The 16,653-nt window shown below is 47.3% G+C and overlaps 1 protein-coding gene across 3 annotated transcripts in view; it reads left to right on the top strand.

Moving 5' to 3' along the window:
* The window catches only part of CASS4 (Cas scaffold protein family member 4), a 150,549-nt gene that overhangs the window by 95,040 nt on the left and 38,856 nt on the right, over positions 1–16,653 (top strand). For all 3 annotated transcript variants that reach the window (XM_033962790.1, XM_033962791.1, XM_033962789.1), the window contains exon 2: positions 16,247–16,651. In XM_033962790.1, coding sequence (XP_033818681.1) covers positions 16,247–16,651 — 405 coding nt within the window. The remainder of the gene's footprint in view (positions 1–16,246; positions 16,652–16,653) is intronic.

Below are 16,653 nucleotides of genomic sequence, written 5' to 3'. Positions count from 1 at the left end.
GACAAGAATCCAAAGCTCTACCCGGTACTGTGTACAAAATGTTCGATTTTGATAAATGTAAAATTGATAAATTTTTTTAAAAACCCCAAAAAACAATCATATAAATAAAATAAAAACATATTATACAAATAACAGGTCCTTCATATCAGCCTTATTTTACAGAACTCGACAGCGTATCAATACAAAGAAATTCATAAACCTGGAAAAAAGCATTTATTGAAATGCTTCTACAAATAATGTAGTTTTCAGAAGTTTCTTAAACCTATGAAAATCTACAAGAGCTCTTCGGGATCCTTTAACTAAGGCGCACTAACCGATTTAGCGTGCGCTAACTGATTTAACGTGCGCTAATCAATTTAGCGCATGCTAATTGTTAGCATGCGTTAAATCGATTAGCGCACGCTAAATCAGTTGGCGTGCGCTACATCGGCTAGCGCCTTAGTAAAAGAAGGGGTTAGTGGTCCAGTCAACTTGTTCCACAGTGTTACTCCTATGAAAGAGATAGCAGAGGGCCTAGTACTCTCACAGTGCGCTGCTGAAAAAACTGTAAGGCGATAAACGTACTGCCCCCTCAGATCACAATGTTGATTTCTTCTCCCTGACTCCACCCACCTTTCTATTGGGCGGGATAGATTGCATCATAATCTGAAATTGCATCGGAATGATCCAGAAAAGTCAGTAGAATAAAAGCCCCCTTTCCCCAACCAAGGAAATAAATCTCTTTAATTACCCATCCCTGAAATCATGTCATTACAAGAAGTTCCTTGACAGAATGTTATCATTCCAGGCAGACAAACTGAACACATGGCTCGTAAAACCCATACTCGAGGCCGCTTCATACGCTGACTTCAGAAAATCACTGAAGACCCGTCTCTTTAACAAATTCTAATCCCAATTCTTGTCCAATTCCCCCTCAGCTATCCTCATCCCAATCCCCAATTCTCTTGATTTTAGATTAACTCATGCTCTTCCCATTTGTAATTGTATTCCACCCAAATTGTTTTCCCCTTGCACTCCAATCTCTGATTAGATACATCCTTTTGATTTAAACCAACTTGGTTCTCTTCCATTTGTAATTTGTATCCCAGAAAGTACTTTTTCTTTTCCCCTTACATCTCATACCCTCATTGTATGTATCTTGTTGTAAACATCTCATACTCTCATTGTATGTATCTTGTTGTAAACCGCTTTGAACTTATGGTATAGCGGTATATAAGAAATAAAATTATTAGTATTATTATTTATATATGCACTGTGGACGGGGTTTAAGAATGCAATTGAGAGCCAAGAAATCTATACGCACTCCTCTAATGAAGAGGAACCTCATATGTTATGACAGAGGTTTTAGTCTTTTCAATCCCACAGAATGTAGGAAAGAAATTAAACATAACCCCCTGTACGCAGCCCTGTACATTTCGACATTTAATAGATGGTCCCTGCTCAGAAGAGTTTACAGTCTAACTTGGATAGACAGACATGACATATAGGGTTGGGGAACGCAAGCAAACCAAGCTGCAAAGCAAAAAAAACCAAAAACAACTGCAGACTATGTACAAGACGCAGGGTCCCTGGTTTGGTAATAAGGTTGTATATACCATTAAAGTTTGAAATAAACAGTGCCTGCATCTTGTACATAGTCTGCAGTTGTTATATAAGGTTGGGGATTCAGAACCCAAGATGATAGGAGTTAGGAGTTGAAAGCACTCTCGAAGAGGTGGGCTTTTAAGTGGTTCATAGTCAGTCGCGCATGAGACACCAGCGTGCCGACAATCGAGCGCTGACAATTCGGCGCAAGAAAGAAGCGCGATGCAGGAAAACTTAGTTTTAAAGAGCTCCAAACCGGGGTGTGAGTGTGGATCCCCCCCCACTTTACTGCATAGTGTTCGCATTGCTGTTTGGGGGGGGAGTTTGGGGGGTTGGAACCCTCCATTATAGAGAAAACAGAACTTTTTCTGATTTTTTTCGGGAAAAGTTCCGTTTTCTCTATAATGTGGGGGGTTGCACCCCCCCCACATACAGCCCCAACGGCAGTGTGAACACTATGAAGTAAAGTGGTAGTGGGTTCCCCCCCCACACCCCCAATCGGAGCTCTTTAAAATTAATGTTTCCCGCGGCGTGCTTGTGTCTTACGCCAAATTGTCAGCGCTCGATTGTTGGCGCGCTGGTGTCTGGCACGCAGTTATCCTGTCACCTTTTTAACTTGGCCTTGAACACTGCCAGAGACAGAGCCCGCCATAGGGATTCGGGCAGTTTGGAATATGGCACAGCAAGACAGAAGGGACAGAGTATGGGGTTGGCAGTGGAGGAGAAGGACACAGATAGGAGGGTCCTATTGGCTGAGCAGAGCTTGCGAGGGGTGGACAACGAGAGAGATAAATGAAGAGAGATAATGAGGGGCTCCTGAGTGAATGCATTTGTAAGTCAGTAAGAGGAGTTTGAATTGTATTCAGAAACAGACGGGGAGCCAATGAAGTGACTTTAGGAAAGGGGTAACGTGAGTATTACGGCTCTTGCAGAATATGAGTCGTGCAGCTGAATTTTGAACGGATTGAAGGGGAGAAAGATGGCTGAGCGGAAGACCTGAGAGTAGCGAGTTGAAGTAATCTAAGCGCGAGGTGATGAGGGCATGGATAAATCACTAAAAACCGTCTTAGCTGGCTAAGTCCGAAGAAACAAACTTTAAACTGGATATTAAATGCTGCATTCATATTCAAGATCACTGCAGACTGCTTCCTGTGGTCTGCATATCAGGCCCAAAATATCTGGGAGGAGGAAGAATAACTGTAAAAATTTAACATAATAATACCAAATGGCATAGAGGTAAGCTTACCCTCTCTTCTATTAAACTGCGCTAGCAGTTTCTAGCGCGGGGAGCTGCGCTGCTTCTGTTTTCAGGGGCCCGCTGAAGAAACAAGTACCGTAGTGAATACAACCCCCCCTCCCCGTACCTTTTTTAATCCCGGCGGCTGCCTCCTGTCCTGACGTCTTCTGGCGCCTGCCTTATGCACCGCTCTGCCGCTGCTGGAAGACATCAGGACAGGAGGCGGCCGCCGGGATTAATAAAAAGGTACCGGAGGGGGGAGGGGGTGTTCCTATCCCGTTTTAAGGAAAAAATAAATGGTCACGTTAGCCATATTGCACATGCTTCCAGAGAAAGGGCGGGACCGCCGGAAGAGGAAGCAGCGCAGGCGCAGGGCTCACAGAAGGGCCGGGACCGCCAAGAGGAAGCAGCAGGACACCAGTAGGAGCTTCTACATGATGGGGGGGGGGTCGGGAGGCTGTGGGGGTGCGGGCGGTCCTTCAGGGTGGGGGTGCGGGTGGGAGTGCGTGCGAGCGGTCCTTCGGGGTGGGGGTGCGGGTGCGTGCGAGCGGTCCTTCGGGGTGGGGGTGCGAGCGGTCCTGCGGGGGGGTGAATCGGACGTCAGGGGGGCATCAGGCTTTCATGGTGGGGACAGGACTTCAAGGGGGAGAGGAGAGTCGGGGCGGGCGAAAGGAGAGTCGGGGTGGCCAGAGGAGAGTCGGGGCGGGCGAAAGGAGAGTCGGGCGGCGACGGTAGAGTCGGGGCAGCATGCGCGGTATACGGGTGTGCGCGGTATAAAAAAATTTTTTAACATATATTTTGGTTTCCCGCGCGCTATACCCATGTGCGCGTTTTACACGGGTGCATGTTATCTACGTGAAAATACGGTAAATGTTTAAGAAAACATTTTTATTTTGCCCTCCCACAGAAAGGGCTTTGAGTCCTTTCTCCCACTACTATGACATTCTTGTAGCTCCCACTACCCCAAGGTAATCGAGCTCCATATGCTCACGTCATAACACACCCGGAGCAGCAGGGGGCCTGTTGTTGTCTGTCTATGACAGCTGCTGACCCAATGTATATCACTCGACCAAAGCAATATGAAAGAGGCTATTGTTTAATGCTCTCCTGGTTTCTGCCTCCGTCAGCGGGTCATCTTCATTAGCTGACTTGGCAGATGCATTCTCTCCTCTTGGTTCTTCAAACCGGCTGTTCCTCTACAGCAAATGCTGTGGTTAAAAGTTTAAAAAAGGGATCCAATTGTCAGGGGCACGTGCTGTGGAAACACTAGTTGCACTTTCTGGCTGCCACAGCATATTTTGCAATTACTCATGTTAAAACAAGTTCAAGCTCTAACGAAGTTAAGAGTCCAAAGAAACGATATTAACTGCCCATCTATTGTGAAACTCTTCCACGTTTGCTGAGTTGTTAGACCACTGGTTTGGAGTGTGGCACATTCGTTTTTTAACAGGAATAAAAAAAAAAAAATCCAACAAAGTCTGCAGTGAATCCACCAAACCAGGAAAACCAAGCAAAAACTGCGGATAATGTACAAAGATGCAGGCAAATATTTATTAGACCAAAATTAAAATACAGTTATGTAAGACCTTTTTACCAACCAAGGGACCCGACACGGACCGTGCTTCGGACAGCACACCTTCGTCAGGGGTCCATGGTAAATAAGGTTTAAAATGAACCACAAAAAATGAGGGTAACAACGATTGTCTGTGTGATTCTTCCTGCAAGGTCGCTACCAAAAGTGAGCTGTATCAAAAGTGCTGAGAGATTGGAGAAACTGGGACTCTTTTCCCTGGAGAAGAGGAGACTTAGAGGGGATATGATAGAAACTTATAAGATCATGAAGGGCATAGAGAGAGTAGAGAGGGACAGATTCTTCAAACTTTCAAAAAATAAAAGAACAAGAAGGCACTCGGAAAAGTTGAAAGGGGGCAAATTCAAAACAAATGCTAGGAAGTTCTTCTTTACCCAACGTGTGGTGGACTCCTGGAATGCGCTTCCAGAGGGCGTAATAGGGCAAAGTACGGTACTGGGGTTCAAGAAAGGATTGGACAATTTCCTGCTGGAAAAGGGGATAGAAGGGTATAGATAGAGGTTTACTGCACAGGTCCTGGACCTGTGGGGCCGCCGCATGAGCGAACTGCTGGGCACGATGGACCTCAGGTCTGACCCAGCGGAGGCATTTCTTATGTTCTTATGCTCATTTTTGATACAGCTCACTTTTGGCAGCGACCTTGCAGGAAGAATCACACAGACAATCGTTGTTACCCTCATTTTTTGTGGTTCATTTTAAACCTTATTTACCATGGACCCCTGACGAAGGTGTGCTGTCCGAAACACGGCCCGTGTCGGGTCCCTTGGTTGGTAAAAAGGTTTTATATAACTGTATTTTAATTTTGGTCTAATAAATATTTGCCTGCATCTTTGTACATTATCTGCAGTTTTTGCTTGACATTAGTTTTTTAAACAGATTATACTATGGCCCTCTTTTACAAAGGCGCGCTAAGCGTTTTAGCGTGCACTAAATCAAAGCATGCGTTAACTGCTAACGCGTCCGTAGGATAACATGCACGCATTAGCGTTTAGCGCAGGTTTAGCGCACGCTAAAAAGCTTAGCGCACCTTTGTAAAAGAGGGGGTATTTGTTTGCTGAGTACAAGTGAGGTGTGAGCAGCGGCGTAGTAAGTGTGAGCGGTGCTTGGGGCAGTGGCGCCCTTCCCATTGCCAATCACGCATGGGCACGTGCCCCCTTCCCTTTCACCGTACTTTTTTAACTTCTCCGGTGTGAGCAGCCCACATTGGTGTCGGCTCATCCGTTGACGTCACTTCCCAGGCACGGGTCCCGGAAGCGATGTCAGAGAGCGCGCCACAACTGACGCAGCAACCTCACACTGGGAAATTAAAAAAGGTGCGGGGGGGAAGGCACGCGTGCATGGCAAGGAGAGTAGCGGGAGAGGTGGAGTGGAGGAAGGGTGGCGCGCCCTTAGGGAGACCGCGCCCGGAGCGGACCACCTCCCCTGCATCCCCCTTACTATGCTACTAGACGTGAGTGCCTTTCCCAGTAGTGATAGTTTTCTGGACTTCTTGTTCTTTTTTTTTTTTTTATTTCTTAAGCCGTTCTTTTCTGTACTTTGTATATTATTGTAATTCCTTTTCCTTTTCTCTTTTTACAAAATTGTGAACTGCCTTTTTACAAAATTGTAAACCGACAATTTTCTCTTCAGCGGTCTATTAAGAGATCCTTTTACTAAGGCGCATTAACCGATTTAGCGCGCGTGCGCAAACGATTAGCACGCGCTAAATGCCAACACACCCATTATATTCTATGGACACGTTAGCATTTAGCAAGTAAGTGCTAAATCAGTTAATGCGCCTTAGTAAAAGGACCCCTAAGTCTTCAATAAACAGGACCCCTAAGTCTTCAATAAACTTTGAAACTTGAAGGATAAATTTAACTGCTTACTGCATTATAATTAAGGCTGCTGATTTTATGTTTCAAATGAAGCCCGGCTATCTTCCGTGATCAACTAAGTTGTAGTGACCAAAGATAGACCTGTTATTTATGCAGGTCTATCTGGCTGTTAAACTTAGCCGGTCAGCCAATGAATATCGGAGTTAACCATGGATATTGGTGCTAACCGGCTATGTCGTATGACATAGCCAGTGACTGGGCTAGCCACTAAACTCTAATATTCAGTGGTCATCTTGTGATGAATATTAGAGTTTAGCCAGCTAAATCAGGACTTGGCAAACCCCAGGCGCCAGGTTACTATGGCATCTAAAAAATCAGGCCTGGCACTTGGGTTTGTCTCTGCACGCAGTACTTCTCTCTGTCCCCAGCTGAGGTCCAACAAGCATCTCTCTTCCTCATCCCTCCCGCCCTCCTCCAGCCTCAAGTCCCTCAGGACCTCTAAACGCATGTGATTTTCAGCAGCGATTAAGACAAACTGCTCTGCCTGGCATCTGGGCCTTCCACCTTCTGGGTCCTGTCTTCTGTGATGTAACTTCCTGCTTTCTCACAGGCAGGGCCTGGCTGAGGGAAGACCTCGACACCAGCCAAAGCATGCCTCCCAAGTTCAACCCCAATGAAATTAAAGTTAATACATGAGAGGATGGGAGGAAATAAAGACCAAAGCCTGTGCTTCTAAGGTAAGAGGGTTACATTTCTGAGCGTTACAGTGTAGGCTGAAATATTGTGCCAGCACTATGTAATGCTCCTTTATTCCTCACCCTTATTATTTTGTTATGGCTCGCAATAGCAGGTTGGTTTTTTTTTTTTTTTTTTTGGGGGGGGGGGGTTTCTCTTGCTAATCTGGTTAGTTTTGTCTAACAGTTTGCTCACACAATGATAATCAGCCATGTGTTAAATTTTGTGGACCGAAATACTGGCTCATTCTGGAAACCTACAATTCATGTGGTGTTTTAGAATTACATTACATTAGTGATTTCTATTCCGCCATTACCTTGCGGTTCAAGGCGGATAACATTCAAACTAAAAACAAGAATTACATTCAAAATTTGAAAGAATAGAATAAGCGATGATATAAAATTTTTAAGGTAATAAAAAAAAAAAAAAATTGGGTAAAGAGTTACCAACTGGAAGTAGAAGTCTTTAGGAGATAAGAATGGGGTGAATTATATGGTTTTAGATAACATTAGGTAAATAGAAGAATATTAGAGAGTACTAAGGGTTTAGAGAGTGTTGGATGTTGGGTTGGGATTAGTCATGCTGGATAGGTTTTATGTGTTTTTTGAAGAGTATGGTTTTAATATCTCTCTTGAAGGTGTTGTAGTTTGTAGTTGAAGATAACAGGGTGGTGATTTGTCTGTCCAGTTTAGCTGCTTTGGAGGCTATTAGGTTGTCATAAAGTTTTTTATCCCAGGACAAGCAGGCAGCATATTCTTTACGCATGGGTGACGTCACCGACGGAGCCCCGGTACGGACCTTTTTAACTAGAAAGTTCTAGTTGGCCGCACCGCGCATGCGCGAGTGCCCTCCCGCCCGACGGAGGAGTGCGTGGTCCCCAGTTTCTTCGTTTCTGCGGAGCGAAGAAGACGCGTGTATTTTCAATGATCGTTGAATCCAACTTTTTGCCTTCCCGTTCGTGATTTTTCTCTTATTTTTCTCCCTTGCCCTTCGGGTTTTTTCTTATTTCATTTTCTCAAAAAAAAAAAAAAATTTGCTTTTTTTACTTTGTTTTCGATCCAGCCCCGGCGGGGCCTGTTGTCACCATACAGGCCTCCGGGTTTGATTTTGCGGAGGCCGTGTTTCCATTCATGCCCCCGCAGCCGGGTTTTAAGAAGTGCCAGCGGTGTGCACGCCCGATCTCCCTCACTGACCCACACAATTGGTGCCTACAGTGTTTGGGTCCTGAGCATCGGGCGGACTCCTGCACCCGTTGTGCCACTCTTAAAAAACGTACTCTAAAGAATCGACAAATCCAGCAGAACATCCTCTTCGGCACCGCATCTGCTATGGAGCCGATTGCGTCGACTACGGTACCGCCAAAATCGGCACCCACCACTTCGACGACGCCCGATCCTTCATCGGCGTCGCTGGCGCCAGGTAAGCTGGCTAAGAAGCCTTCCACCTCCCTTGAGCGCCCTCCGGCCACAGTGGCAACACCGGCCCTACCGGCTTCACGCCGACCCCGGAAACGCTCCGCCCCGATCTCGGTGAGTGCCTCGTCATCGGCCTCCTCATCGCCGGGGCATGGAGCGGCACCTAAGGAACCGAAGCAGAAAAAAGCGGTTCCGGTGCAACCCCTGGATGACCGCATCGCGACCATCCTCCAAGACAAATTACAGGAACAGCTGCAGCAACAACTCCAGCACCTGTTACCGACTCTCCTGGCACCGCTCCTTTCGGTGCCAGACCGGCCCGAGCCTCGCGCCGTCCAACCAGTATCCACTCCATCGGTGCCACTTAACTCTTCCATGCCGATTCTCTCGGCTGAACACCTTCGTGCCCATCCCATAGGTCATACCCACGCTGATGCCGATCCTCCTCGGTACCAGGCTGGGCACCGGTCCCCCCCGGACTGAGACCGGCACCGTTCTTCCCGGGACCGAGACCAGCACCGATCTTCCTCTCCCGGTAATATCTCGGTGCGCTCTGGCAAGTCTCTGTCTAAGACCCACCATACTGAGCCTTCCACCCCGATATCTCGACATGCGCACACTGATGTCAGGGACCCGGACTTATGGGAAGACTCCCCTCCCAGTACCGAGGAAGACGCATCGTCATCGGACGAGGAGCCCTCAGCACCCGATACCACTTCTAAGCCTGAGCAATCCTCCTTCTCAAAGTTCCTCAGGGAGATGTCAGCGGCTCTCTCTATCCCTCTAGAGTCTGACTCCAAAAAATCCCAGGCCTTTCTGGAGGCCTTGGATTTTGAACAGCCTCCCAAGGAGTTTCTCAAGTTACCCGTACATGACATACTGCGGGAAACTTTTTATAAGAACTGGGAGAACCCACTCACCGTCCCCGGGGCCCCCCGTAAGCTGGATAGCCTTTACAGGGTCATCCCGATCCCGGGTTTTGACAAACCTCAGCTGCCCCATGAGTCTCTCCTGGTTGAGTCTACCTTGAAGAAAACTCAGGGCTCCAGTGTTTATGCCTCCACCCCTCCTGGCAGAGAAGGCAAAACGATGGACAAGTTTGGCAAGCGCCTTTATCAAAACGCAATGCTGGCCAACAGGGCGAACAATTACACATTTCATTTCTCATTTTACATGAAACATCTAGTACAACAACTGTCCGCCCTTCAGAAATACATTCCGGAGCGCAAAGTTCCGCTCTTCCAGCAGCAAATTTCCAGCCTCCTTCAACTGCGGAAATTTATGGTGTGCTCTATTTATGACTCCTTTGAGCTGACCTCCCGTGCATCTGCCATGGCCGTTGCCATGCGCCGCCTGGCCTGGTTGAGGGTATCTGATTTGGACATCAACCACCAAGACCGCCTAGCCAACGCTCCCTGTCTTGGGGATGAACTTTTTGAGGAGTCCCTAGACTCAACCACCCAGAAGCTCTCGGCCCATGAGACCAGATGGGACACCCTTGTTAAACCTAAGAAAAAGGCTCCAACTACTCGCCCTTACAGACCACAGTCCTCGTATCAGCGCAGATTCTCTGCCAGACCCCTCAATCCGCCTTCACAGCAACCTCGGCGGCCCCGTCAACAACATCAACACACTCAGGCTCGTTCTCAGTCTAATCAACCTGCCAAGCCTCTCCCTCCTTCGAAACCCTCTCAGCCCTTTTGACTCCTCTCTCCAGGGCATAGCCAGTCTTCCTCCCTCGTTGCCTCTTCCTCAACCAATCGGAGGACGTCTCCAAATCTTCCTCAGCCGTTGGGAGGTCATCACATCAGACCAATGGGTCCTCAACATCATCCGCTACGGCTACTCTCTCAACTTCCAGACTCTTCCACCAGACAATCCTCCCGTAGAGTCTGCTTCTCACTCCTCCCACACACCCCTCCTCCTGAGGGAGGTCCAATCCCTCCTTCTTCTCAATGCCATCAAAGAGGTGCCTCCGGCCCAAAGGGGTCAGGGATTCTACTCCCGCTACTTCCTGGTTCCCAAGAAGACAGGAGACCTTCGTCCCATCCTCGATCTCAGGGACCTCAACAAGTGTCTGGTCAAGGAGAAGTTCAGAATGCTCTCCCTTGCCACGCTGTACCCTCTTCTCTCTCAACACGACTGGCTATGTTCCCTGGACCTCAAAGAGGCCTACACTCACATCCCAAACCATCCGACTTCCCGTCGCTACCTACGGTTTCAGATACAGCACCATCACTATCAGTACAAAGTGCTACCTTTTGGCCTCGCTTCATCGCCCAGGGTGTTCACCAAGTGCCTTATTGTGGTGGCGGCCTTCCTCAGGTCTCACAACCTCCAGGTGTTCCCCTACTTGGACGATTGGTTGGTGAAAGCACCTACGTCGCCACTTGTGCTACAAGCCACTCATCACACCATCTCTTTCCTCCATCTCCTGGGGTTCGAGATCAACTACCCCAAGTCGCATCTGCTTCCTACACAGCGACTTCAGTTCATTGGAGCAGTTCTCGACACCACACTAATGAGGGCGTTTCTCCCCTCCGATCGTCAACGGGGCTGGGGCTGGGGCTCTTCTCTCTGGAGAAAAGGAGGCTCAGGGGAGATATGATAGAAACCTTCAAGATCATGAGGGGCATAGAGAGGGTGGATAGGGACAGATTCTTCAGACTGAAGGGGACAGCTAATACGAGGGGGCATTCTGAGAAACTGAAGGGAGATAGGTTCAAAACAAACGCAAGGAAGTTTTTTTTCACCCAGAGGGTCGTGGACACTTGGAATGCATTACCGGAGGAAGTGATCAGGCAGAGTACGGTCCAGGGATTCAAACAGGGATTGGACGGATTCCTGAGGGATAAAGGGATCATGGGATACTGAAGGAGGAGCTGGGATGTAACACAAGTATAGAAAGTTAACCAGGTAATGAGTAAAAACCAACCAGGTCGTGCATGTGAAAGACCGGAGGGCTAGGGCTTCGATAGGAAGGCAGGACTTAAATGGGAAGCCAAGGTGGCAAGGGAGCCCCTTCTGATGATTCTGACAGGTCGTGACCTGTTTGGGCCGCTGCGGGAGCGGACTGCTGGGCAGGATGGACCTGTGGTCTGACCCGGCGGAGGCACTGCTTATGTTCTTATGTTCTTATGACCCTGCTCCACCTCTGTCGTCAGGTGCTCCTTCATCACTCCATTCCAGCCCGACAGTTGATGGTCCTCCTGGGCCACATGGCCTCGACGGTACATGTGCTTCCACTGGCACGACTCCACCTCAGGACACCCCAATGGACTCTTGCCAACCAATGGTCACAGACCACAGATCTTCTTTCTCATCCCATCTCTGTGACATCGTCTCTTCAGCAATCTCTTCAATGGTGGTTGAACTCCTCAAATCTTTCCAGGGGTCTACTCTTTCATCTACTCCCTCACTCAATGATAGTAACCACGGATGCCTCCCCCTATGCGTGGGGAGCTCACCTAGGAGATCTACGCACCCAGGGACTCTGGACCCCTCAGGAGCGTCAACATCACATCAATTTCCTGGAACTCAGAGCCATGTTCTATGCTCTCAAAGCCTTCCAGCACCTTCTCTGCCCTCAGGTTCTTCTCCTGTGCACAGACAATCAAGTCGCCATGTACTACATAACAAGAGGCTCTCTGCATCTGGACCTGGGCCACGGCCCGCAATCTCTTCCTCAAGGCTGTCTTTATCCAGGGCGAACAGAACTCCCTGGCCGACAATCTCAGCCGCATCCTTCAACCTTACGAGTGGACTCTGGACCCTTCAACACTCCACTCCATCTTTGCTCGCTGGGGCACTCCGCAGGTGGACCTCTTTGCAGCACCTCACAACCATCAGCTGCCCCAGTTCTGTTCCAGACTCTTCTCTCCTCATCGTCTGAACCCAGATGCATTCCTGCTCGACTGGACGGATCGGTTCCTCTATGCCTTTCCTCCACTACCTCTGATGTTGCGGACGTTATCCAAACTCCGCAGGGACAGGGCCATCATGATTCTCATCGCTCCTCGGTGGCCTCGCCAACACTGGTTCTCCCTCCTGCTTCAGCTCAGCTCCAGGGAGCCCATTCCTCTTCCTGTGTTTCCTACTCTACTTACGCAGCAACGTCAATCTCTACTGCATCCCAATCTGTCTTCGCTCCACCTGACAGCTTGGTTTCTCTTGGGCTAACCTCTCTAGAGAATCTGTCGCAGCCTGTCCGTCGCATTTTGGATGCCTCCAGGAAACCGGCCACCCTCCAATGTTACCATCAGAAGTGGACCAGGTTCTCCTCTTGGTGTCGACTGCATCATCACGATCCCACCTCATTAGCGGTGGAAACTGTACTGGACTATTTGCTCTCTCTGTTTGACGCTGGCCTCAAGTCTACCTCAATCAGAGTCCACCTCAGTGCCATCACTGCGTTTCATGAGCCTATCCTCGGAAAACCTCTGACGGCTCATCCACTGGTTTCCCGGTTCATGAGAGGTCTCTTCAATGTCAAACCACCTCTGAAGCCTCCTCCTGTCGTCTGGGACCTGAATGTGGTTTTATCAGCCCTCATGAAACCCCCTTTTCAGCCTCTTGCCACAACTTCGCTCAAACTTCTAACATGGAAGGTGCTTTTCCTCATTGCCATCACCTCTGCCAGGAGGGTTAGTGAGATGCATGCACTGGTCGCCGATCCACCGTTCACTGTTTTTCACCATGACAAGTGGTTCTGCGTACCCATCCTAAATTCCTTCCCAAGGTGGTCTCGGCTTTTCACCTCAACCAGTCCATTGTGTTGCCTGTCTTTTTCCCTAAACCCCATTCTCATCCTGGGGAACAGGCGTTGCACACGCTGGATTGTAAGCGTGCCCTTGCATACTACCTTGACCGTACCAGGGCTCATCGCTCGTCCCCTCAGCTCTTTCTGACCTTCGATCCTAACCGTCTAGGTCGTCCTGTCTCTAAACGGATGCTTTCCAACTGGTTTGCTGCCTGTATTGCGTTCTGTTATGCTCGGGCCGGTCTCTCACTGGAAGGTGCTGTCACGGCCCACAGGGTCAGAGCTATGGCTGCTTCTGTGGCTTTCCTCCGTTCCACGCCCATCGAGGAAATCTGCAAGGCTTCCACTTGGTCCTCAGTTCACACGTTCACTACTCACTACTGTCTGGATGCCTTCTCCAGACGGGATGGACACTTCGGCCAATCTGTGTTACAAAATTTATTTTCCTAATGGCCAACCATCCCTCCTCCCTCTCTGTTAGCTTGGAGGTCACCCATGCGTAAAGAATATGCTGCCTGCTTGTCCTGGGATAAAGCACAGTTACTTACCGTAACAGGTGTTATCCAGGGACAGCAGGCAGATATTCTTACGTCCCACCCACCTCCCCGGGTTGGCTTCTTAGCTGGCTTATCTTAACTGGGGACCACGCACTCCTCCGTCGGGCGGGAGGGCACTCGCACATGCGCGGTGCGGCCAACTAGAACTTTCTAGTTAAAAAGGTCCGTACCGGGGCTCCGTCGGTGACGTCACCCATGCGTAAAGAATATCTGCCTGCTGTCCCTGGATAACACCTGTTACGGTAAGTAACTGTGCTTTTCATTTGACATTTTTGGATGATGGATGAGAAAATAGTGAGTGGGTTCTTCTGTGTCTGGTTGAGGAGGATTGATTTAGTCGGTTATTCCAGTAGGTTGGGCTTTCTCCGTTGATAGCCTTGTAAAGTAAGCAGTAGAATCTGAAGTGCACTCTCGCCTAGGTTAGCTATTTAAGATGGTGAGAATTCTACATGCATGTGGTCAGTTCTTGCTTCGCAATGTGGAGGCTCCAGCTCAGTTAAGTATTGTGTGTGGCAGCCTTTTGCCTGCAGCCGGTTTTCAGTTAGAAACTTGAATGCTGTTTATTGACTGACGATGCTGTGTTGCTGCGACCTAAAATTGGCATTTGCTTGTGATTGAGTTTCTCTTGTGATATATAAGTTTCTTATCTTCTGACTAGATGGCTAGTAAGGCTACTTTGTAAGGCTAAACATTACAATCAAATCACTCCTTTACTAATCCAATTACATTGGTTACCAGTCCAATTCAGGTGCCAATTTAAGACTACATCTGACTTTCAAGGCCTTACATACCAGTCGGTCTACATATTTGGCCAATGTCATAATTCCTTACTCTCCAACATGATCATTACACTCTCTTGACTCGCAGAGACTGGTTCTTCCCTTCCCAAGACTGGCCCATTATCAATCCACTCAAGTCAACAGCATATTTTTTTAAAAATTTCTCCTTACCTTAGGAATAGTCTTCCATCATGCATATGTGCTGAATTATCTTTCCAAAAATTTAAGTCAATGATGAAGACAAGAGAAGCTCACATTAAAATTTCGTTTCCCCCCCCCCAGTTCGAGGTTGTAAACTGAAAAAACACCATGAACACCTCCTCTCGCACCAAGCAGCATCATGGGGTAAAGACCTAGAACAATTGCTTTCACCCACTACTTATGGGGAATTTAGGAAATGTCTAAAAACACACTTGTTCCTAAAGCATCTAGACAACTGATCCTCTCTTCTCTCTCCCCTCTATAGCGATTAACTTGTCCTTTTGATCACTCTCTCCTCAACAATGAATTTCCTGTCCTATTAATTCTCTTTCTTCCTCCCATTTTAAAGTCAATTCAATTTGTTACCTTTGCTTAATCTTCTGTAAACCGCATAGAACTTCACTGTATTGCGGTATATAAGCTGTTATTATTATTATTTCTTAAAAAAGCATTTAACATTTCTTCAGAATAGTCTAATAACCAGTGAGCACAGTGGATTTAAGGGTTTTTTTTGTTTTGTTACTGTTTTTTTTTAAAAAAAATTACAGGGCTCCTTTTACAAAGGTGCGCTAGCGTTTTTAGCGCATGCACTGGATTAGCACGCGCTACCCGAAAAACTACCGCTTGCTTAAGAGGAGGCAGTAGCGGCTACCATGCACGGCATTAAAACCACTAGCACGCCTTTGTAAAAGGAGCCCGTAGTATTTAATGTTTGTACGAATGGAATTTGGCGTGAGTGTGTCTCTCCTATTTTTAAATGTACAACCCAATAATTATCACCTGTTGATTCCTCAATTTACCTCGCTCCTGAAGAAAAGTTTCCAGTTGAAACATGCATGACGGGGGAGGTGCAGGAGGAACTGTCTACTGTTAAGATAAGTGATGGGTTCCTTTTAATCATAGCGCCAATAGGAATATGAAAACTATTAGGCTTGAGTTATGTACAAAAATGATAGATACATCGTTTTTTAAAAAAAAATTAAATATATGAAAAAATACAGAATAAAATAAAATTGTTTAATAAATTTGGACTGATGCAGAATAAAAAGTAACCGGCAGTGTGGTGCCTAGTTACAAACAGAAGGTCCATACAAATTGATATAAATAAGATTGGTTGAAGAGAAATATTGTTGAAACATCTTTGGAAGTAAAACTTGATATAAGATCCTATTTTTAAATGGCATTCCTTTCTTTAAATCGATTTTTATTGTAAGCCACTCTGACATTTTGAATTGTGGGATATCAAGCCTGGAATAAACGTAAAACATTCTTATGACTGTGGTTGCAGAAAAATATGCAGATGTGCTCTCAACCATTTTTTTAAATGCATCTTTTAAACTGTTAATACTTTGATTTGAATTATAATGAAATGATGTTTTTAAAATGACCTACTTAGGATGATTTTTAGCCACAATTCAGCTGAAAATGAGCTTAACGGTAGTGGGCCAAAATTTGGCAGATTGTAAGTTAGGTGTAAAGCCAAAGAGATTCCTATATAAATCAGGCTCAGTGGCAGCCTTAATTTTCTTTGGGGACATTTTGAGTTAAATGTTACTTTTGGTTTCCCACAGAATGTCCTAGCAAAAGCATTATACGACAACAAGGCAGAGAGTTCTGATGAACTGACTTTCCGCAGAGGAGATATCCTTATGGTTCTGGAGCAAAGCATCCTGGGAAGCGAGGGCTGGTGGAAATGTTCTCTGCTCGGAAGAAAAGGCCTAGCCCCTGCTAATCGGCTGCAGGTCCTCCCCAGTTCTCCATCTGAGGGATGCCCTATTTATACTCCAAGGTCACCAAACCACTGCGGCATCTATCAGGTCCCTTCAACAAGCAAGATTTCTCCTTCCTCCGAAGACATGAAGAGCTTGTATCAGGCACCTTCTCCATCTTCTGTGCTCCCCAAAGACATCTATCAAGTGCCCATTTCATCGGTTGCCAGAGTGTTCACTGATCAGACTTATATCTCCACAAACCAGGT

Source organism: Geotrypetes seraphini, chromosome 11, assembly GCF_902459505.1.
Source record: "Geotrypetes seraphini chromosome 11, aGeoSer1.1, whole genome shotgun sequence".
NCBI lineage: Eukaryota > Metazoa > Chordata > Amphibia > Gymnophiona > Dermophiidae > Geotrypetes > Geotrypetes seraphini.
This window is presented reverse-complemented; position numbering and strand designations above follow the sequence as displayed.